This window comes from Tupaia chinensis, unplaced genomic scaffold (genome assembly GCF_000334495.1).
Source record: "Tupaia chinensis unplaced genomic scaffold, TupChi_1.0 Scaffold000140_1, whole genome shotgun sequence".
In the NCBI taxonomy this organism is placed as follows: domain Eukaryota; kingdom Metazoa; phylum Chordata; class Mammalia; order Scandentia; family Tupaiidae; genus Tupaia; species Tupaia belangeri.
In genome coordinates, this window is record NW_006159610.1 from 10,248,023 (window position 1) to 10,268,826 (window position 20,804).

The 20,804-nt window shown below is 45.9% G+C and overlaps 2 protein-coding genes across 7 annotated transcripts in view; one reads left to right on the forward strand and one right to left on the reverse strand.

Moving 5' to 3' along the window:
- Nucleotides 1-1,204: 1,204 nt before the first annotated feature.
- SOFU1 (sperm-oocyte fusion factor 1) lies at nt 1,205-2,642 on the forward strand. Of its 2 annotated transcripts, XM_006145081.3 has the most exons (3): nt 1,205-1,270; nt 1,367-1,484; nt 2,081-2,642. In XM_006145081.3, exons 1-3 carry the CDS (start codon nt 1,235-1,237, stop codon nt 2,257-2,259), a joined length of 333 nt encoding a protein of 110 aa, XP_006145143.1. In that variant the 5' UTR covers nt 1,205-1,234; the 3' UTR covers nt 2,260-2,642. The 2 variants fall into 2 exon arrangements, with proteins under 2 accessions (XP_006145143.1, XP_006145144.1); XM_006145082.3 differs by having other exon boundaries at nt 1,256-1,484; nt 2,081-2,640.
- Nucleotides 2,643-2,802: 160 nt separating this feature from the next.
- KEL (Kell metallo-endopeptidase (Kell blood group)) overlaps nt 2,803-20,804 on the reverse strand; it is a 23,566-nt gene continuing 5,564 nt past the window's right edge. For 2 of the 5 annotated variants that reach the window (XM_027770536.1, XM_027770532.1), the window contains 13 exons: nt 18,152-18,214; nt 17,873-18,061; nt 17,504-17,652; nt 16,559-16,688; nt 9,615-9,725; nt 8,588-8,686; nt 6,918-6,995; nt 6,129-6,229; nt 5,651-5,761; nt 5,445-5,512; nt 4,879-5,048; nt 4,385-4,522; nt 2,803-3,110 (listed from right to left, as the gene is read on the reverse strand). In XM_027770536.1, the coding sequence (XP_027626337.1) occupies nt 2,949-3,110; nt 4,385-4,522; nt 4,879-5,048; nt 5,445-5,512; nt 5,651-5,761; nt 6,129-6,229; nt 6,918-6,995; nt 8,588-8,686; nt 9,615-9,725; nt 16,559-16,688; nt 17,504-17,652; nt 17,873-18,061; nt 18,152-18,214 (1,569 nt within the window). In that variant the 3' untranslated portion in view covers nt 2,803-2,948. Of the gene's footprint in view, nt 3,111-4,384; nt 4,523-4,878; nt 5,049-5,444; nt 5,513-5,650; nt 5,762-6,128; nt 6,230-6,917; nt 6,996-8,288; nt 8,367-8,587; nt 8,687-9,614; nt 9,726-16,558; nt 16,689-17,503; nt 17,653-17,872; nt 18,062-18,151; nt 18,215-20,804 lie in introns of all 5 variants that reach the window. The other 3 variants (XM_027770534.1, XM_027770533.1, XM_027770535.1) reach the window with 3 other exon arrangements.

Here is a 20,804-nt window from a genome sequence, read left to right on the forward strand (position 1 = left end):
AGCAGGGGTGACGTTAGTTGGTTATGATAGTTCAGGTGTGACTGAACTTCTTCCACCTGTCCTAGCACCTGCACATAGATCATAGCTTGTGTCTCTGTTTCTCGTTTTCCAGGGAAGTCCTTCATCCTGTCTTCTGAGTTCAGAGCCTCCATCCATCTCTGGCCCAAGAAGAAGATGGTCATTAACCACAGCCCATTACTGCCAACAGGTCTGTGCATACACCAGGTTCAGGGCAGGATAGACACTGGGGTGCCAAGGAAGGTTTTCTCCAGATCCATTATTTAGGATCCTGACTCCCTGCCACTCTGCCTTCTCTCTGCAGCTTCTAACTCCTTCCTTCAAGCAAGGAGCTTGGAAATGATCCCCTCACAGTTTTTCTCTGTGTCTGAGAGTATAGAAAGGGCGAAAATCAGAGAAGAGGATGCTTCAGTCTGGAGGTACAAGAAGACAAAGGCTAGGAAAGAGGAAGACTAGGGGAGAATGAGGAGAGGATGAAAGAATGATTTGTGCTTGGACGCAAGGCACCTGCTTGCTCTGTTTCTAGTGCTTTAAACTGTCTCCTACTCTCTCTCTCTCACACACTGTTGTTATGTATGTCTCTGTCCCTCTGTCTCTCTTTCTCTCACACACACACATGCATGCACACACACACACACACACACACACACACAGAATGTACCCTTTCTACCCTTCCCCTTGGCCCTCCTCATTCTCTTTTTTTTTTTTTTTTTGACACCCCTTGTTCTGTGTAGTACAGAAGGCTCCTGCCTAGGACATGAGGATCTTGGCTCTCATGTCTGGTCTGTGCCTCTTCTTCCACAAACAAGCCTCCGTAGAGAAAAGCTGCATAGAATAGTGTGAAAATGTCATATTTGGAAACAAGAAAGATCATGAGTGCTCTTCTGCCCCTTAGTGTTCACATGATCTTGAGAGGGTGAGCCATTGCTTCTGCGGACCTCCGTCTCATCATCTACACAACAGAGATGAGAATGCTATTACTTTCGAGTCCTGGTTGCTATGTGGATCTAATAGTGCAGTGGATGTGAAAGTACTTTGCAAACCTTAAGTCACTTTTATCACTACCTACGGGATAAACCACTGTGGTCAGCCTAGAAGCCGCTGCCACCCCTTGCTGGCAACTCCTTGCCTGACAATGGATGGAATATTCCAGATGACTGGAATGAGGGTCAGACCATGGCTGTGATGTCACAGAGCTCATGACATCAGAGGTCCTATGGAAGGGAAGGGGAAAAGGTGGCACAGAAAAGGGGTAAGTGCTGGGACAGAGATAGGGGCGGGAGGCGGGAGCCTGCCGAGCACTGAGGGGCAGTGGGTGGGCAGGCCCATGACTCCTCTGGGCTCACAGCTCTGCAGGACAGCATTCCTGGTCATCCTGCTGCTGCTGCGGGTGAAGGGGATGAAGCTTCAGAAGGGGAACCTAGGCCCTGACGAGAGGAGCCAGAATGAGAAAACACCCTCTACAGGTAGGCAGTGAAGGGGGAAAAGTTTGGAAGTAATTTCCTCTGTTGAAAGTTAGGACCTAGACAGATCATTAGCAAGAGTGAGATTTGAGGGGGGTGTGGGTTAAGATGACCAACTCCAGTCCCCTGTTATTGTAGTATGAAACAGTAGAGTCACGTAAAAGGGTCTGGAGCAGCGCTCCAAGCCGGGATACACTGGGGGACCAGCTGAAATTGCACACAACCTCTGTGTACGTGTGTGTGTGTGAGCCCAGATGCATTTGTATGGGAAGAGAATCTAGTTTTCTTCATACTTCAAGGTGGTCCCTCACTTCCTAAATGGTATAACACTTTGGAGGAGGCAGCCAGGGTTAGGTGTGTATGTGTGTGTGTGTGTGTGTGTGTGTGTGTGTGTGTTGAGGCTGTGGTTGAACACAGGTTCAAAGACACCCAAATGGAGTATCACCTCTGGTTAAAACTGAGGATCTGGGCAATTGAGCCAAAAGCCCTCATGTTTTTTCCCCATATTCTCACCTCCTTCCATTTCTGGATCAGGCCAGGATGGGGTAGGGGCAGTCAGGATCAGGGCTGTCAGTCCCTGGCCCTCTCCCTTGTTCTAGATCAGGATCAAGAGCAGTTTGAAGAGCACTTTATGGCTTCCTCTGTGGGTGAGATGTGGCAGGTGATGGACATGGTGCAGCAGGAGGAAGACACGACATCCAAAGCAGCAACTGTTCACGACCACCTTCTGGACCTCGCCTTCTGCTTGAATCTGGCCAGCATCGTGGTTTTTTTATGAGGGACATTGAGGCTGAGGTGGTGGCCTGGTTCCTGGATGAAGACCTGGATATCTACCTTGGTTTCATGATCGCGTACTGACCCTCTCTCCCCAATGGACTCCAGGTCACTGCTCCCACAAGAGGTGAACACATGGCTTCCTGCCTCTTGTCAATGTCTCCTGTCTTCAGGGGGCAGCACTGAAGACAGTATTTTCCCTCACCTGTGCCTACCCACCTGTCTGCCTGCCTCAACTTAGGGCTTCCTTTCCCAGGGTCAGAGACACCAGACCCAAGCCCTTCTCTCTTTCCCAGGCCTTTCCCAGTTTTATTCAAGATGGCACATTAGGGGGAGAAAACAGCAACAAAGAAATAGCAATAAAATCCTGAAGACAATTGGGAGCAGCCTTCTGAGCCTTAACCCAAGCCTCTCTATCTCTAACTAGTTTGTTTAATTGTCTGACCTTTGGCCACCGACTGATCTTTAGACCCACAAGTTCACCAATAGCTGGCTTTTTCTAGTGTCCATAAAACCATTCTTGGCATTCTTCCCACTTATCTTTCCTGACTTCTAGGCATAGGACATAGCAGGAGACAATCATTAAGAGACAGGAGGAAGCCAAGTGCTGGCTTTTAATTTTGGGAAGAAATGGCAGAGGAGATATTGCCCCAGTTCCCTGGATGTTGATGAACTCGATGGCGATGTCTTGGGTTACCAGACTTGGCAGTGGCTGGAGGGGTTCAAGAGGGCACCACGTGGGCAGTGGAAGTGCCTGGAAAAGGCTGGGCTGTTGCTGAGGGGACCGTGGACTCGCAGGATCGGGGGGCTGTGGGCGTCCTGAGAGTCCTGGGAGCTAAGGCCCTTACACATCACCTGAGGAGGAAGAGAGGGCCACAAAAGGTAAGGAAACGAGAAGGTTCTGATTAGGATCAGGAGAACCAGGCAGAACCAGTGAATAAGGGTGATGGCAGAGCAGACAAGCAGGGAGCAGTGGACAGATGCTCAAAGGGCAACTTGTAGTGTTTGTGTTTGGAAGTCATTTAATCTAACAAAAGGAGTCTGGGAAGAACCCAGCCATGTGCCATTTACCATATATACATGACAGAGAGGTGGAGTCTAGTGCAGGAGCTCTCTCAGAGCCTGTAAGTGTGCTGCAGAATGCGGAGTGTGTCTGTTGAGGAGCACTTAAGGGAGTTATAGCAACTTGAGACCATCCTGGGAATGGGTGTTCTGAGGAGGAATGTGGCAAACAGCCTGTTGCAGGGGTCTCAATATATTTTTTCAAGGGGTATATATCTATATCTATATAATTTTTTTTTAACTGCCAAAGGGTATGCACTTGTCAAAGAGAGATGGAAAGACCTAGAAAGAGAGGGATCAATGGTGCAAATCCCTCCAGTTCTCCATCCTGTTAAGATTTTGGGCATGGACCAACAGTTGGTGTAATGGCTATGTCCCTGGACTCCCATATAGTCGACCACAGATAGAGTCCCAGACCCGGTGGCTTAAACTCACACCAGGTGCGTGTGCGTGTGTGTCCCAGATCCTGACAGTAGAATGGAGGCGAAGAGATTTTGGCTTGGCTACCCCTTGTGTGTGGGGGTGATTTCTCGATTTCTCTCTCTGTCTTTTCTGGTGAGTGCATGCACCCTATAGAAAAAACTCTCAAAAAAAAAAAAAAAGAAAAAAAAAGAAAAGAAAAGAAAAAGGAAAGAAAAGAAAAGAAAAAAGAAAAGAAAAAAAGATTTGTGCCTCAAAGAAGATTTGGGGCACAATTCACATGTCTGACCAGCATGTCTTTCAAGCCACTGAGGCTGGGGTTTGAACCACAGTTGGCCACCACATGGGATCCAGCTTCATTAACCAGTAGGCCATAGGATTGGCCTATGGGGTCTGTATGTTGGACATGAGAGAAGAAAAAATGTTGAGTTCATCATATGGAAGGACCTGGGAATAGAAATTTTTCTTCTTTTTGAGTATGCTGGAGGGATAAATTTGGTCAAGAACCTATAATAACCTGAAGAGTAATTCTGAGGGGTCAAGTGAGAAAAGATAACAGTAGGGACATTTGTGGCAGAGGGTTGGAATATTTGGGGAGGGTGTTTTGAGGACAAGAGGTTCTTTGCATCTTAGTAATAGGGAATTACCTGATATGAAGCAAGATGTGGTGGGAGGTGGCAGCTTCCTACCTGGGCATAGCTTCGGAAGAAGAGTTGCTGAGGGCTGAGGTTCATGTTGGGTAGGGTGGTTTCCCCATGGTACCGTAATAGCCTCTTGGTGTATGCCTGGATATGGGGGCAGGATGAGAGTAGCCCTCAAGCTCTAGATGTGTGGTCATTTGGAAGTTCAATGCCTTCTACACAGTATCCCAAAACAGCTGATGGCCCTTTTTCACAAATTCTGCACACACTGGTCTGGGTCAGTAGATAGGGTATTTGCTAGAGACCTATAATTGTCCTAGAAAGTAGGGAATGAGGGATAGGAAGTGGGGGTACCCTCAAGCTGCCATCTGTTCAGTGGCAATGTGAAGGGCAGAAAGCGATGCAACTATGTTTGCATAAAGGATGATGGAGAGCAAACCTGAGGATGAGGCTTTTAGCCTGCTGGTAAAAACAGACTGTGGCCCTGGCATATGCGTTACCTTTAGTGCGATGGCCAGCCCCCCCACATCTGCAGCATTCTCTAGGAGTGTGTGGGAGTCACTGAAGGACGATCCATTGGGTAATGGGAAAGCAGCATAATGGCGTTCCAGGCACAGGAGTGCCCCCTGTAGGGCATGAGTGTCACAGGCTGGGCAGCCCCCAGGGAGTACTGTTGACAAGGAGCAAGAGAATGAGCTAGTGAGAGACCCACACACTAGGGAAGTGTGGGTACTGCAGACTGACCTGGTTCTCAGGAGCTGCAGAGCTTCCAGATTTGTCCCACCTAGAGCTTTCAGATGCGTGCCCCCTGTAGGGCATGAGTGTCACAGGCTGGGCAGCCCCCAGGGAGTACTGTTGACAAGGAGCAAGAGAATGAGCTAGTGAGAGACCCACACACTAGGGAAGTGTGGGTACTGCAGACTGACCTGGTTCTCAGGAGCACTGCAGAGCTTCCAGGTTTGTCCCACCTAGAGCCTTCAGATGCTCTCCCTTTCCCTTCAGACCTCCACTGAGGCCTTCCCTTGGACTTCCTACAGCCCCACCTCCCAATGGCCCTATTACCCACAGAGCTGGTGGAAGAGGTGCGCCAGCTCACGGGCCATGATGCTGCCAGCAGCGCCAAAGTTCACGGCTCTGGAGAGACAAGGGATTCTCTTACCCCAGAATCCTTCAACATTTTGATTCCAACTCTCTAATCACAAGTCCCATCCATCTTAACACCCATCAATCCCTTTGGTGACTCCCTGTACTTCCTCTTAGAATGATCCATACCTTGGGTAGTCAGGATGGAAGAATGGGGGTTGGAAGAGTCCAGCTGGGAAGACCATCACATCGTCAGAAATTGAATAGTAAGCATTGACCTCCCAGGGCGACACCTGCCACCTGAGGGAAGAACACATAAATGAACACCAGCACCACCTCTGCCCTGGACATATGCAGTCCCTCCCAACTACTATCAGCTCCTTTTCCAGCTCTAAGCCCAGCTTCCCCTCCTGCCTGTTCCTAATCGTGAAAAAGGCCCTGTCCTGGGCCTCTTTCCAGGTCTCTTCATTTAGCCAGGGAACTCTTTGCAAGCAAGAGATGAGGGCATCCTTGATTGCAGTGAATAGTTCCATGGTCTGTGAGGGTGAGTCCCCCAGGGGTAGAAAAATGGAATCAGAATCAGCCTTGGGTCTGGCTCTGCCCACGGCACCTGACTCTCAGAAGGGTATTTCTGAGATCTGTGTCTGTGTCTCCTCTGCTCTTGTACCTGAGGTGGGGAAAAGGCAGCAAAAATCTCTGGACATTTCTGGCTCGGAGGGATCGGGCACAGCTCAGGAAGGACTGCAGGAAGCTGGGTCCAAGTTGTATCTGGGGAGGACACAGGAGGCAACTTGGGTGTGCAGATACAAGTAAGGATGCACACTGACAGGCGCTGATGGGTACATTTGAACCCACACAGGTAAGCCCACAGACACTCACAGATTAGTGGAGACCAGCACCATGCAGCATCACCACATGTGTCTGCACACAGATGAACACACTGGGGCAAGTCACAAGAATGCATGCACGTATATGCATGTACATACCTCATAGCTCAAAAAGGTTCTGTTCTGCTGGTAAGTCCCTCATTGTGGATATTCCCCCATTACATTTCCCAGCACCAGGGCAAGGAAGGGGGTGACTACAATCACCCAGGGAAGACTATTCCACAAAGGCTCAGGAGGGTCAGGGAGGTAAAGAGAAATAAAGGACTGAGGAGCAGGTGAAAAAGGCAGGGACACTGGGCCAGCAGTTGGCATGGAGGTAAAAGTGCTGCATCCCACATGGCTGGTTGCATGGTTTGAGTCCCAGACCTGGCAGCCTGAAAAGCACACCAGGCATGTGTGCATGTAAAACCAAAATCCTGAGGAGACTAGAGGAGAAGGGACTATGGTGTGGCCATCCTCCCTGGAGTTATTTCTCTCTCTCTCTCTCTCTAGTGCGTGTGCGTGTGTGCACGCACACGCAAATACATGCACCCTGTAGCAAACTTAAAAAAAAAAAAGTAGGGACCCACATCTCCGTATTGTTGTCTGGCTGGTTCTGGCTTTAGGACCCATTCTAGAGGCCCCATCTTCACCTGCAGGTGGGTGACCTGGAAAGAAATAGAAGGCAGTAAGAACCTAGCATTTCCTCTGAGACTCTCAGAGGGAATTCCTCCTGCTCACTGCACTAGTCCCAGCTTTTCATATTGTCACCACAATGGACAGTCTGCTGATTCTCATGCTAAATGTATGCCTTTGACACTGTCCACCATTCGTCATGTATTGATCCATACTCTATTCCACCTATGCTGGCCTTCGTGAATGGCCTTACCCTGTCCTGGGCCTCTTTCCGGGTCTCTTCATTTAGCCAGGAAACTCTTTGCAAGCGAGAGATGAGGGCATCCTTGACGGCAGTGAATAGTTCCATGGCCTGTGTGGGCGAGAGCCCCAGGAGTAGAAAAACAGAATCAGAATCAGCCTTGGATCTGGCCCTGCCCACAGCACCTGACTCAGAAGGGGCCTTGGCCCTAGGAACTTCCCAAGAAAGGGAAGATCTCAGAAGAGATGAGGATGAGGGATGAGGATGAGGGCTGCCCTCTCTACTTTCTCTTGGCCTTGCCTTCACACCCTTTTCCTCAAGCATGCATTCTCTTTCTCCTGAGTTCTCCACTTTCCAATAAGTTGGGATCGTCCCTCCTTCACAGCCTGAATGTGTAGTTACTGCTTTTCTAGACATCTACTGTCTTTGTGCATCCTTTCTTGGTAAAGAAAAATGAAAGAAAACATCAGTAGCTTAGGCTAAAACAGGTAAGCCCACAGACACTCACAGATTAGTGGAGACCAGCACCATGCAGCATCACCACATGTGTCTGCACACAGATGAACACACTGGGGCAAGTCACAAGAATGCATGCACGTATATGCATGTACATACCTCATAGCTCAAAAAGGTTCTGTTCTGCTGGTAAGTCCCTCATTGTGGATATTCCCCCATTACATTTCCCAGCACCAGGGCAAGGAAGGGGGTGACTACAATCACCCAGGGAAGACTATTCCACAAAGGCTCAGGAGGGTCAGGGAGGTAAAGAGAAATAAAGGACTGAGGAGCAGGTGAAAAAGGCAGGGACACTGGGCCAGCAGTTGGCATGGAGGTAAAAGTGCTGCATCCCACATGGCTGGTTGCATGGTTTGAGTCCCAGACCTGGCAGCCTGAAAAGCACACCAGGCATGTGTGCATGTAAAACCAAAATCCTGAGGAGACTAGAGGAGAAGGGACTATGGTGTGGCCATCCTCCCTGGAGTTATTTCTCTCTCTCTCTCTCTCTAGTGCGTGTGCGTGTGTGCACGCACACGCAAATACATGCACCCTGTAGCAAACTTAAAAAAAAAAAGTAGGGACCCACATCTCCGTATTGTTGTCTGGCTGGTTCTGGCTTTAGGACCCATTCTAGAGGCCCCATCTTCACCTGCAGGTGGGTGACCTGGAAAGAAATAGAAGGCAGTAAGAACCTAGCATTTCCTCTGAGACTCTCAGAGGGAATTCCTCCTGCTCACTGCACTAGTCCCAGCTTTTCATATTGTCACCACAATGGACAGTCTGCTGATTCTCATGCTAAATGTATGCCTTTGACACTGTCCACCATTCGTCATGTATTGATCCATACTCTATTCCACCTATGCTGGCCTTCGTGAATGGCCTTACCCTGTCCTGGGCCTCTTTCCGGGTCTCTTCATTTAGCCAGGAAACTCTTTGCAAGCGAGAGATGAGGGCATCCTTGACGGCAGTGAATAGTTCCATGGCCTGTGTGGGCGAGAGCCCCAGGAGTAGAAAAACAGAATCAGAATCAGCCTTGGATCTGGCCCTGCCCACAGCACCTGACTCAGAAGGGGCCTTGGCCCTAGGAACTTCCCAAGAAAGGGAAGATCTCAGAAGAGATGAGGATGAGGGATGAGGATGAGGGCTGCCCTCTCTACTTTCTCTTGGCCTTGCCTTCACACCCTTTTCCTCAAGCATGCATTCTCTTTCTCCTGAGTTCTCCACTTTCCAATAAGTTGGGATCGTCCCTCCTTCACAGCCTGAATGTGTAGTTACTGCTTTTCTAGACATCTACTGTCTTTGTGCATCCTTTCTTGGTAAAGAAAAATGAAAGAAAACATCAGCAGCTTAGGCTATGGCATCAGGCTGCCTGAGTTCAAATCCTGACTGTGCTATTGGTAGTTGCATGACTTTGGGCAAGTCACTTAACATCTCTGTACCTCGGTTATCTTTTCTATAAAATTAGGAATTAATGTATTCTATGTAAAGTGCTTACAGGAATCCCAGGCAGGTGGTAGGCACTCCAAAAGTATTCAGTAGTTATTTATTTGCCCTCTTCAAGATTACATCATCCCTTCTCATGTTGTTTCATGTGTTAATAAATCTTAGGTAAACAGAGAAAAGCCTTAGAGGTCCTGGAGTTCAATGTTCTTATTCTATGGTTGAAGAAACACAAGACCAAGAAAGTCAGGCGACTTCTCCAAGTTAATTCATGTTGTGGATACTTTGAGTCCTGCCGCTGAACTGTGTTTGCTCCAGGGGGCCATCTGGTCCTCTCTCAGTGGACTCTCTGCAACTGCTTGACTTTCTCACCATGTATGCCACTGAGAAGAGCCTAGTTAACAGAACTAGGGCAGGGTGGGTAAGGTGGAAAGAGGTGGAGGGATGTGGGCTAAGAAGAGCCCTCACATACAGCACTTCTGGTGTTCGGGTCAAAGGCTTCATGAACAAACAAGGCCGCCAGGGTAGGCTTGAAGAAGGCTCCTGTCTCCTCCACGCACTGCATCCATCGAGGGTGAGCTGGCTAAAGACAAAACTGGAATGAATGCATTTGTCCTGGTTCTTTCCTCCTGTCCTCATTTCCCAAGGCTTTTGTCCCTGGATGGCTCTCTTAACTGGCCTTTCTGGATTTTGCCTCACTTTGTTATCTCTCATGGTGATACTCATTTCTGCTCAGCAAGAAGGGGTTTATGATCTCCTCCAGAATCCATCTCATGAGCCTGGTTGAGCAAATCATCTATGTTCGTTAAATGTGAAAATTAGGTCTCTGAAGGGTGAACTTCCAGAGGCCATACTGGGAAGGAAAGGACAAGGACCCAAACTTTTATTAGGGTCTCAACCACCCCCATCCCCACCCACCCCACACCACTCCAGGATCCCAGCAGCAACTCCCACCCTCTCACACTACTTTGCTCAAAACAGAAATTGGAGATGGTAATTCACTCCCTCTACCATAACCCAGTTTCTAAGTGGTTATTATGTATCACATAGTAGGGTCTTATGTGGAAGAGAATAATCAGAGTAAAACTGGGATTTAGATGCCACATTGCTTGCTAAAATAAGAAGACAAAAGAAAAGATTAAGTGCATAAATTCAGAGAACTATAAAACTTTCAGCTAAAGTAGGGAAGAAAAAATCAGATGAGACTAAGGGCTGTAACTTCTGAGGCAGAGAGGTTATGAGACAGACGCTGGAGAAGGCAGTTGCAACTGAGTGCTTTTAACACCAGGACCTAGAGAATAAACACAAAAGAGAGAGAGATGCTGGGAGAGGTTACTGGGCTTGGGTGGCTCTGAAGGGTTGATCAAGGGGTAAACTTCGAGATGACACAAGATGGACCCAGACACATAATCAATGAGCCAGGGGGAAGGAGCAAGGCTACTGGCCTAAGGGAAGACTGAGCTACAACTCATAAAACCTAATTTGGGTTAGGTTGAATAAAGCCATGAGACTTCTTCTTGTAATATATCTATTCCACTGTGAAGATTCGTTGTGAGGGGCCAGCGGTTAGTGTAATGGCTATGTCGCTGAACTCCCATGTAGTCGACCATGGTTCAAGTCCCAGATCTGGTGGCTTAAACTCACACTAGGCACTTATGCATGCGTGCCCAAGATCCCAAGAGGAGAATAGAGGAGAAGGGATTGCGGCATGGCCATCTCCCCTGGGGGGGTGATTTCTTGCTTTCTGTCTCTCTCTGTCTTTCTGGCAAGTGCACGCGCCCTATAGCAAAAACTTCTCAAAAAAAAAAAAAAAAAAGAAAAGATCTGCTGTGAAGGACAGTAGAAAAGTTGCCACTACACTCAGCATAAATGGGGCTGGTTCTAAGATTAGAGCAGAGATCACTAAAGGAAGAAAGGGAAGGCCAGAAGGGTAGTCATTGAAGAAGAAACTCCTAGGCCTTTTCGAAGTTTATCTTTTTGGAAGTTAATCCACATCTAGAGGCCTACACATTTTGTATGCTATCTCCTGTATGATGAGATCTATTCATCTCTCTTGGGAAGAGAAGGGATTCAGACTCTGTGGTATATTAATTGGGGATTTGAAACACAAATGTGAAAAACAGGAATTGGAAGGAAATCTGGGTCTGGTATTAATGATTGGATCAGGTGGAGGCTCTGCTGGCCACATCCCATCCAGTGTCCTTTCCCTCAGGACAAGCTTGGCTCTGGGATCACCGCTAATCAGACAGTTGCCACACTGGGTCAGCTGCCAACAGCATCAGTGGGGAGCCTACTCAAGCTTGATAGTGTGGGTCTGCCACCTTTCTCACACCTACTGGTTCTTGGGTTGTTTCTGATGCCCTTTGTTGGTGCCTCACCATTTTTCCAACATCGTTGGCCATAGGACCTATTTCTCAATATATGGAATAACAGAGTATAACACATTGATTGAAAAGAAAGTGAGCGAGTCAGAGAGAAATAGAAATAGAAGGAGAAGGCATCTTCAAACTATAAAGAATGAAAAAAAAAAAACTTCAAATACAAATTAACAAAAGCTCAGTGAATTAATTTTAGAGTACCAAACTAATACACATAACCTCAGGACCATGAATAATAATATTTGAGAAATAATGTAAATGAAGAAAAATTCAAGGGTCTGGAGGGAAACAAGAATTTGGCCAATCTTTAATAGAAGTAAAGTAGATTTTTGAGGTTACAAGCAGCCAGGAATCTAAAATGTTCATTTCTCAGCAAATTTCTAGAATGAATCATCAATCTGAGAGGGTTTCGTTTTTAATTTTTTCCTAGAGGGCACATGTGCTTGACAGAGAGAAACAAAGAGAAGAAGAGGAGAAAGTACCCACCATGGGGCAAGGGCACAACAGTATTTTCCTCCATCTCTCCTACCTTTAGGGATCTGGAGAATGCACAAGTGCCCAGTGTGTTTCTTAAGCTGCTGGATCCCGGATTCGAATCACACAGCTGGCCATGTAGGATCCAGGTGCCTTAACCACCAGGCCATGGAATCAGCCCAAGTAATGCCAAATAATAAACTTTATCTGGTTAAAAGCTCGTCAAACTGAGGTAGACAATAGACAAGGAACCACAAATCCTAATGGGGCCATTGGGTACATAACTGGGCACAGCCTCAAACATTCGAACACAGGCTGTGGGAGGCTACGGCAAACTGAAGAGAGCACACCTTGCCCAGACCAAGCTGCACCATGTAGCTCCAGCCAATTGTTCAATTGTTGCCTCTGGAAAAGGCCAGCCCAGTACTGCTTAAGCTTTACATAAAAGTGTGTGTGCGCACATGTGTACACAAGAAATCTGAACATTGGCATGCCATTTCCTAAGTTTTTAATATTGATGACTAAAGTTTGTAAGAGACTCTAAAGACCCAACACACCTGTAGACTAAACTCGTCCTCAAGGGCCACAGCAATACTACCGCTGAACAGTATATTTGCACCCCCTAAGTGTGGGCTATTAACTAAACAGCTGGTGTGACTGTCATAGTGAGACTACCTGTCCCACCCTCCCCTCCCAGATTGAAGGATCATGTAAAACAATATTTTAAAAGTACTCCATATATTATATATTAAAGGACTACCCTACTCTGCTGGTATTATCCTGAATTTAGCAGGCATTTAGTAAACTCAAAAATTAAGTCTCAATACATTAGATGGGGAAGTTGATGATGAATAATAGCACAATTTGAGTTGACACTCATCTGGCAGAACCACAATGAAACACCAGCAATGAATGAGACCAAGTTAACATGACCCCCCTGACTCTCCTACTGAGGCTCGTAACTGCTCCCAGTCCAGCATTCACTTTCTTCATCTCCTATCTGGTTTTTCCACAACACTACCTGACAGATTTTGTTCAGTCACTTTATTGTCTTTCTTCTCCCACTAGAATAGAAGTGCCAAAAGGCAGGGATATTTGTTTAGTTTGCTACTGTATCCCAAGTGTCCAGAGAAGTGTCTGGCATACGGTAGATGCTTAGTTTTGTAAATGGATGGATGAATCTATAGCCAGGTCTTCAGTAACCTGATTCAGTGCCCTTCACCCTTCAGGAACTTAGCAGTAGTCTGAATCAAATACACTTCATTCATTTGAATAAGATTACAAACGACCCAAGGTTAGAAAGGAAAGGTAATATAATGGATGATAGAAATGAAGGTTTACATTTTTTGAATATATTGGGATGTTAGGCTGACTATAAATAACGTTTAACCATTACAAATGTGGAGTACTGCTTTACTTCCCAAAACTCAACCTCATAAGAAATCCAATTTCATTGACTATCTATTCAACATTAACCAATGAAATGTGATTAGATAATGAGACTTAGCACTCTTTTGAATGAGGACACTGTAGAGTTCATTCAGAAGAATATAGTCAGAAGTCTGTAATTAATGACCATTAGATAGAACCAAAACCTCGATTCGGTCAAATCAAGGCCAAAAATTTGGTGGTGTCTTTGATTCCATTCTTCTTCCCACATCATACATCAGTCAGGAAATACCTTAAAATAAGTTATTTGAAAAGGTTGGGACCACCAGTTAGTGTAATGGCTATGTTGCTGGACTCCCATGCAACCGACTGCAATTGGGGTCCTGGACCTGGTGGCTTAAATTCATGCTGGGCGCATGTGCGTGCATGCCCAAGATCCCAAGAGGAGAATAGAGGAGAAGGGATTGCGGTGTGGCCATTTCCCCGGGGGCTGATTTCTCACTTTCTGTCTCTCTGTCATTCTCTGTCTTTCTGGTGAGCACACGTGCCCTATAGCAAAAACCTCTCCAAAAGAAAGAAAGAAAAATGAAAAGTTCAAATAGATAAACCCCTCTGCACAACCACATTCCAGGCCGAGGAAACCACAAGGCCTACTGGACTATGTGGTCCTTGCCGGCCCTCCCAGCTTTTCTCCCTGCTGTTATCCTATTCACCCTGTTTCAGTTGCCCTAGCTCACCTGCTGATGCTCACAGCTGGGGTGCGCTCCAGCAGCAACAACAGGCACAGCCTTCAATGCAAGCCTCACCATCTCTCCTCAGCCACTGCCGCCAGGAGGATCCCTCACATTGCACCAAGTTCTAGCCAGCCTGCCTTATGGTCTATCCCTAAGAGAAAATACGCCTTTTTTCACCAGAAAATTCCTTTCTTTCTCTAGACATTGCTTTCATTCTACCTATTGCACAAAGATCCCAGTGATCATTCAAGCCCTCCCTGATTTCTTTTGAGAACTCCAAGTGAGTCTGTTGTCTAAACCAGAGTTCTCTAGAAACACAGTTGTGTCCCTCCATTCACCTAGTATAGCTGCTTTGGCACTGCAAAGACACAGTTGAGTAGTTGCGACACAGACCAGATGGGCCACAAAGCCAGAAAAATTTGCTGTTTCACCCTTTATAGGAAGGTTTGCTAAGCCCCTGTTTGAAATGCCCATATATTTCTCAATCCTGCATAGCATGGATTAAAAACGTGGCCTCATGAACCAAACATCTGTTTTGGAGTCTGTTTCTTCACTATGAACTGTGTGGGCTTGGGAAAGTTATTTGACCTTTTTGAGCCTAATTTTGCATGAACAAAATTGTAATTGAAGTGTTCTGAGGGACTAAATAAGATAATCTATCATAAATTCTGACTGAGAGTGACTATGCAATGCATATCAGCTATTATTTTATGCGTCATATTTTGTACTGTTACTGTAGAGAAGTGAGCCGACTTCTTTAAGGTCAGACAACAATGTATTGGTAGAGATTGATTCAGCTTTTAAGCTCAAGGACAATTATATACCCTAAAAAAGTGATGTCAGAATTTGTAAGCATTCTATATTTTTAGGTGAGAATCTCAATGTCATCACTCTTTACCCTCCAAGAAGTGCTATCAGACCATGATTCTGGGATTTGCAGGGAGCTATTTGCTGCCAGGATTTTGTACCAACCTCAACCAAGAAGACCTGGATTCTGCTCTGCTTCACCTGGATCAAGGAAAGGGTTGGGCAGAAGTTTCTTGGGGACCTGCTCACCGGAGTGTAGGTCCCAAGGAGGACTGCTTTTGAGCACAATTACTAAGTACACAGACTCTGGAGAGAGGCTGCCAGAGTTAAAATCCTCCTTCTACCAAGTTGCTAGCTACGTTACCTTGAGCAAGTTCTTTAACCTTTGACCTCCAGTTCCCCCTCTGTAAGCTAGGGACATAATGACATCTATGGTATCTCATGGAATTATAAGGACTAAATCAGCTAATAGATCTAAAAGACCTAGGAAAATGTGCAGCATATATAACATCTCGATAAGTAATAATTACATTCTAGTCCCTGTGGCTATCCTTACTGTCTTTATGTTATTGAAATTTTTAATTTCCAGGGGGCATGTGAGCTCACCAGAGACAAAAAGAAAGATTGAGGGAAAGAAAGAGAAAGCACACCCAGTTGGGGCATGGTCAAATCACAATCCCTTTTCTACCATTTGGGATTTAGGGACACACAAATGCACAAGCCCAGTGTGTTTTTCAGGCCACCTGGCTGGGATTCATACTATAGTCAGCCATGTGGAATCTAGCTCTCTTAACCACTAGACTATGGAGCCAGACGCAGTTTCCCACTCTGAATACCACAGATATTTCAGGTTGCCAAAGAATAGAGTTTCTCCAAAGCAGACAAATAGTCCACAAATTACTAAAAGAAACACACAAAAAAATGGTGATTTTAAAGATTAATTGAAGCTTTTATAGACATTAGAACATATGCAAGGTACTAGACACCTCCACTTGTATTTGGGTGTGTCTGACCTAGGATTTCAAGGTTCTGAGTAAAGGAGTGTCTACATCTTACATTATGTGGTAGACTCTGGTTAGTGAAAGTACACTTACTATGCAGCCCTTCAGACATAGCAGGATCTTCACCACGAAGCCCACCTATGACCCAGCAGATCCCACTGGATGTCAGAGAAGAACTTTTTGCATAGCTCATTTGAACTTTGAACATGGAGTCACCTAACAGAGGGAAGGTGCCTTTTTGTCATATCTGTCTCATTCCAGGGAATCCTAAGCTCTGGGTCCAGGTTCTCAAATCATATTCCTCAGGATAACAGAGAAAATAAACTTAAGGTTCATGACATTGGAGAAGCAGTCCTTGATGACCTCAAAGGTTTATATTTAAACTCTAATACTCAGCAAAAGGCCAAAGAGGTGGCCAAGAGATATCTGTCTAAAGGTCTAGTACCGGGCATCTTGGTTCTCAGACTTAAGCTTTGGGTGAACCATCTGTCCGTTTTCATAAAAGGCCCAAACATGGAGGGGCATCTACTCCCATAATCCTCCCTGATGAAACTAAGCCAACGTTTACTCCTCAAAATGACAGAAACTCCTTTAAGTCCCAACCTGGGAAAATACATTGCTTTCACTCCTCACCATGGGTGGTCGCTCCGTCAGCTCCCGCAGTTTCTGCCTCAGTATTCTGCGTGCCTCCTGAAATTTACTGTCCAGGGCCGGCGAAAGGGTCCCCACCAGCCCCAAGATCATATGACTCTGCAGAAAGTCACTGTGGAGACAGAGACCCACACATATACTCCAGGGTTCTGGGTCTGCCTCAGGAAAAGCCTCCCCTTGTGTAAGTCACTGTTAGTCTTGAGTGCAGTTGTTTCTCCTCTAGATTTATAAGAAACAACTCCCTTGACATGCAAACAAATCAAGAAGAGCTTTCCTTGGTATAGGTTAGGGTGAGGTTGGAGAATGATAGAAGAAACTAAAAAAAGACAACCATCTCAAATTACAGAGAGAGAAGGTTCTGGATTCCATGACGGTTGGACTCAGAATTAACCTAACGGCTTCATCCACTTCCACAAGACACATCAGCTCATCTTAAGATGTATCTCTAAGTACAATTAAAATTGGGTCTTGTAAATTCTTTCCCACAAGGGCTCCAGAATCCACTTTCTACAGCTGAGAAATGTCCCCTCCCCAGATTTCTTCTCTCACTGCATCCCCTGCTTTTGTCACTTCATTCTCCTCATCTCCTGTGCCTTCTCTTTACCTACAGCCCTCAGCTTTTAAAAAGCTATAAATGCTTTTACCTCGCCATAATGATGAAGGCTACCAGCATCTCCTACAGCATAGAGGCTCCTTCCAGGCTGGTGTTCCTGCAGCTCCCTATCCTGTCTGAGCCTTCAATTTGGGGTGTTCTCCATTTCCCATGCCCCCTTGGCCCCAAGACTTCTTGTTCTCTCCCACCCTCTCGGCTTCCACATGCAGTGAGTCCCTCTTTCCTTCCCAGTCTGCACTCTCCGAGGTCCCCTTTGTCCCCAAGACCTCGGTCCTCAGACTCTCTACATTACCTTCTATCCCCATGGGACAAACCTGTGCTTCAGAAGCAGGCCTTCTACCAGCTGTGACATGTTTCTCAAATACTCCAGGTCGTGGACCACGAGAGACTGGGAGGAGCTCAGGGATATCGGTGCGAATATCGCTTGCAAACAAGACAACCAGTCGATGGCAGGGGCCATTTCCTTAGAGGAGAGACACAAAGCTGAGGGAGAAAGAAAAGGAGGAGAGAAGGAAAAGGAAAAGGCTTCCCCTTGGGTTTGGGAGAAAGTGAAAAATACTAGGGGAGGGGATGAAGTCAGAGAAAGCTAGGAATGGAAATAAAGATGGAGGAGGAAGAGATCAAAGAGGTAAAGAAAGTTTTGGAGACAGACCCACATTGCTCCAGTTCCCAGTTCAAGGCACCTGCAGTCGATCAATAGTGACCATCTGGAAGAGCTTGCCCTGTGCCCGCCGCTGCTCCAGGGGCCTCAGAAACTGGAACAGCCGTGAGGTGATAGAGATGGACAAGGAGGCATGTTCTTGCACCTTGCCTGGGTCTCCTCCCAGCAGGGTCCCCAGCCGATTCAGGTAAGTCAGGTATTCTCGAACAATCTGTAGGAGGCAACCTCAGTCACAGTCACCAGAAGACCCTACCTTTCTCCTGACCTCAGAGGGCAGGGCCTTTGTCCACATGCATCTTACCTGGGCATAGATTTTCTGTTCCTGCTCTTGCTTGAGGGGAACGTCAAACTCTGGCTGGTCTATCTGGACACAAGAGAGACTGGAGAGAAGTGGGGAGCATGCGGGACAGAGGGGGTAAGTTTGGGGAGGTAGGGAATGAACCATGGAAGATGGTCTTGGGAGAAGAGAATGAAAGGCAGACAAAAAAAGAGCCAGAGTGCAAGGAGAGAGACTGAGGAAACAGTACAGGCATGAAAATGTGAAGAGATTGTGGATGCCACTACTGCTTTTAGGAATGTCCACCATGAAAGAAGCATAATCATCAGCATCCTGAAAGGTACTATTCTTTATGCCAGGGCCAGGGACAGGGTAAGAAAACTGAGACACCCATCTCAGATGCAAACTTTAAGAGGTACTAAAAACTCAGTAATCAACAAAAATCATAATATTATTTTTTTAAAAATTAGAGCATGTGTTCACTGGAGAGAGAGAAAAAGAGAGAGTAAGAGAGAGAGAAAGTGAGAAAGCACCCCCCACAGGGAATAATCACACTGCAATCCCTTTTTCTCCATTCTCCTCTGGAGATTCTGGGTACATACACATGTGTTTTTTCAAGCCACCACATCCAGGACTTGATTTGTGCAGCCAGCCATGTGGGATTTTTTAAATTACCATTCAAAAAATCAATAAAACATTTATGACAAATAGAATGTGAAAACTTTGCTAATTTATTACAGATATATTTCCCAAAAACTCTACAATGTATTTTCAATCCATTTTGAAAACATCATGGATGTTGGGAACCAGCAGTTAGCGTAATGGCTATGTCGCTGGACTCCTACGTAGTCGACCGCGGTTCGTGTCCCGGACCCGGTGGCTTAAAACTCACGCCGGGCGTGTGTGCGTGCGTGCCCAAGATCCCGAGAGGAGAAAGGAGGAGAAGGGATTGCAGCGTGACCATCCCCCCTGGGGGGGTGATTTCTCGCTTTCTGTCTCTATGTCTCTCTCTGTCTGTCTGGCGAGCACACGCGCCCTACAGTGAAAATCTCACAAAAAAAAAAAAAACATCATGGATGCTTTCTAAAATGTTCTCAATGTATTTCTGACTCATTCTGAAGAAAAAATTATGTTTTATCGAAAGATAATTTTAATCTATTTTGAAAATAATTATAGTGTTTTTTCACAAAGGTCCACAATACAGTTTTGTATCATCTTGAAAATTTTTAAAAAGATATCTTTAAAAAAAAAATTGGGGGGCCAGCAGATAATGTAATAGTTACATTGCTGGACTCTCATATAGTCAACCATGGTTCAAGTTCTGAACCCGGCAACTTAAAAATCATGCTGAGTGCATGTGTGTGCATGCCCAAAATCCCAAGAGGAAAACTGAGAAGAAGGGGTTGCGGCATGGCCAACACCTCAGGGGGAGGGGGTGATTTCTTACTTCTGTTTCTCTCTGTTTCTCTGGGGAACACATACGCTCTATAGCAAAAATCTCTTAAAAAAAAAAAAGAAAGAAAGAAAGAAAAAATTTAATATTTTGTTCATCATAGTTTTTTATTGATTTTAAATTTTCAAAAGTATTAATTAGAACATTACTTACTTTGATACTGAGTTTGGGGGACGCTTCAATTTTGTACCCAGGCAAGTGTCCCACATCCCTCACCTCAGTTATGGCCCTGGTGTGCCTTTGATTCCATTCTGAGTACCTTTGCTCCATTTTCCTTTTTCTTCTCCAATTTCAGTATTCTGCTCCTACCTCGAGCTCTATACTTTTCCTCTACCTTGAAAAAACTTTCACTTGATCCTTTGACCACAATTTATGTTAAAAATTTAAAGAACGAAAAGTGTGTATGCCCATTGTTTTGACTTCCTTCCCTTTTTCCTAAACTCCACACAACCTGTGCCATTTCCATAACTTAGATTTTCAGTGATGTCTTTCCATTCCTAATCCTTTGAACTCATAAATCTCTGGAACCCCCATGACTCCTCCTTCCTGAAGCTCTTCCATTTTCCTTTGTGGTTCATCTATGCTGGTTTAGCTTCCACCTCCCTGACTGTTATTCATGTCTAGCTCACCTCCCTCTGTCCAATATCCCTCATGAGGTCCCGCTCTGCAGTACACTCTACCTGTTTCTTCCCCTAACAGTCCATTCAGGCTATGTCAATGAGCTTACACCCTTCATCCACCCACATTAAATCAAAACTCTGGGATCATTTGTTGATTCCTCCATCTCCTTTATATTTGATCAGTCACCAAGTTCTCTAGAAACTAATGGCCGTCAGCATTAGAATGAAGTTTCCTAAATCTTCATGTCTGATTCCTCCTTTTCATTTCTACCATTATTTCAGGATCTCAAAAAATGCTCATTATGATTCCTCAATACCTCCAGGTTGACCTACATAACTGCTGACTCTACTTAAGTTCCATGCATAACCATCATGATATTTGAAAGGCCTCAGCAGCTCTTCCCCCAACCCACTCATTATGTCAAAAGTTATCAACTTTGCCGGGCTTCTTAGGTCAGGAATAATCAGACTGAACATATGTCTACAGTCTGACTTTGACCTTGCACTACACCCCACCCCTGCTTCAAATCCTCAGTTAAACAGACCGTTCTCCTCGCTTATTCTATAGAAGAGCCACACCCTCCTCTTAGCTCAAGATTTCCCT

Excerpts from the sequence above, each read along its gene's own strand:
- SOFU1 (XM_006145081.3), top strand. The coding sequence starts at position 1,235 with ATGGAAGGGAAGGGGAAAAGGTGGCACAGAAAAGGG. Across the intron at positions 1,271-1,366 it reads AAAGGTGGCACAGAAAAGGG|CTCTGCAGGACAGCATTCCT; the intron begins GTAAGTGCTGGG and ends CTGGGCTCACAG. Across the intron at positions 1,485-2,080 it reads TGAGAAAACACCCTCTACAG|ATCAGGATCAAGAGCAGTTT; the intron begins GTAGGCAGTGAA and ends CCCTTGTTCTAG.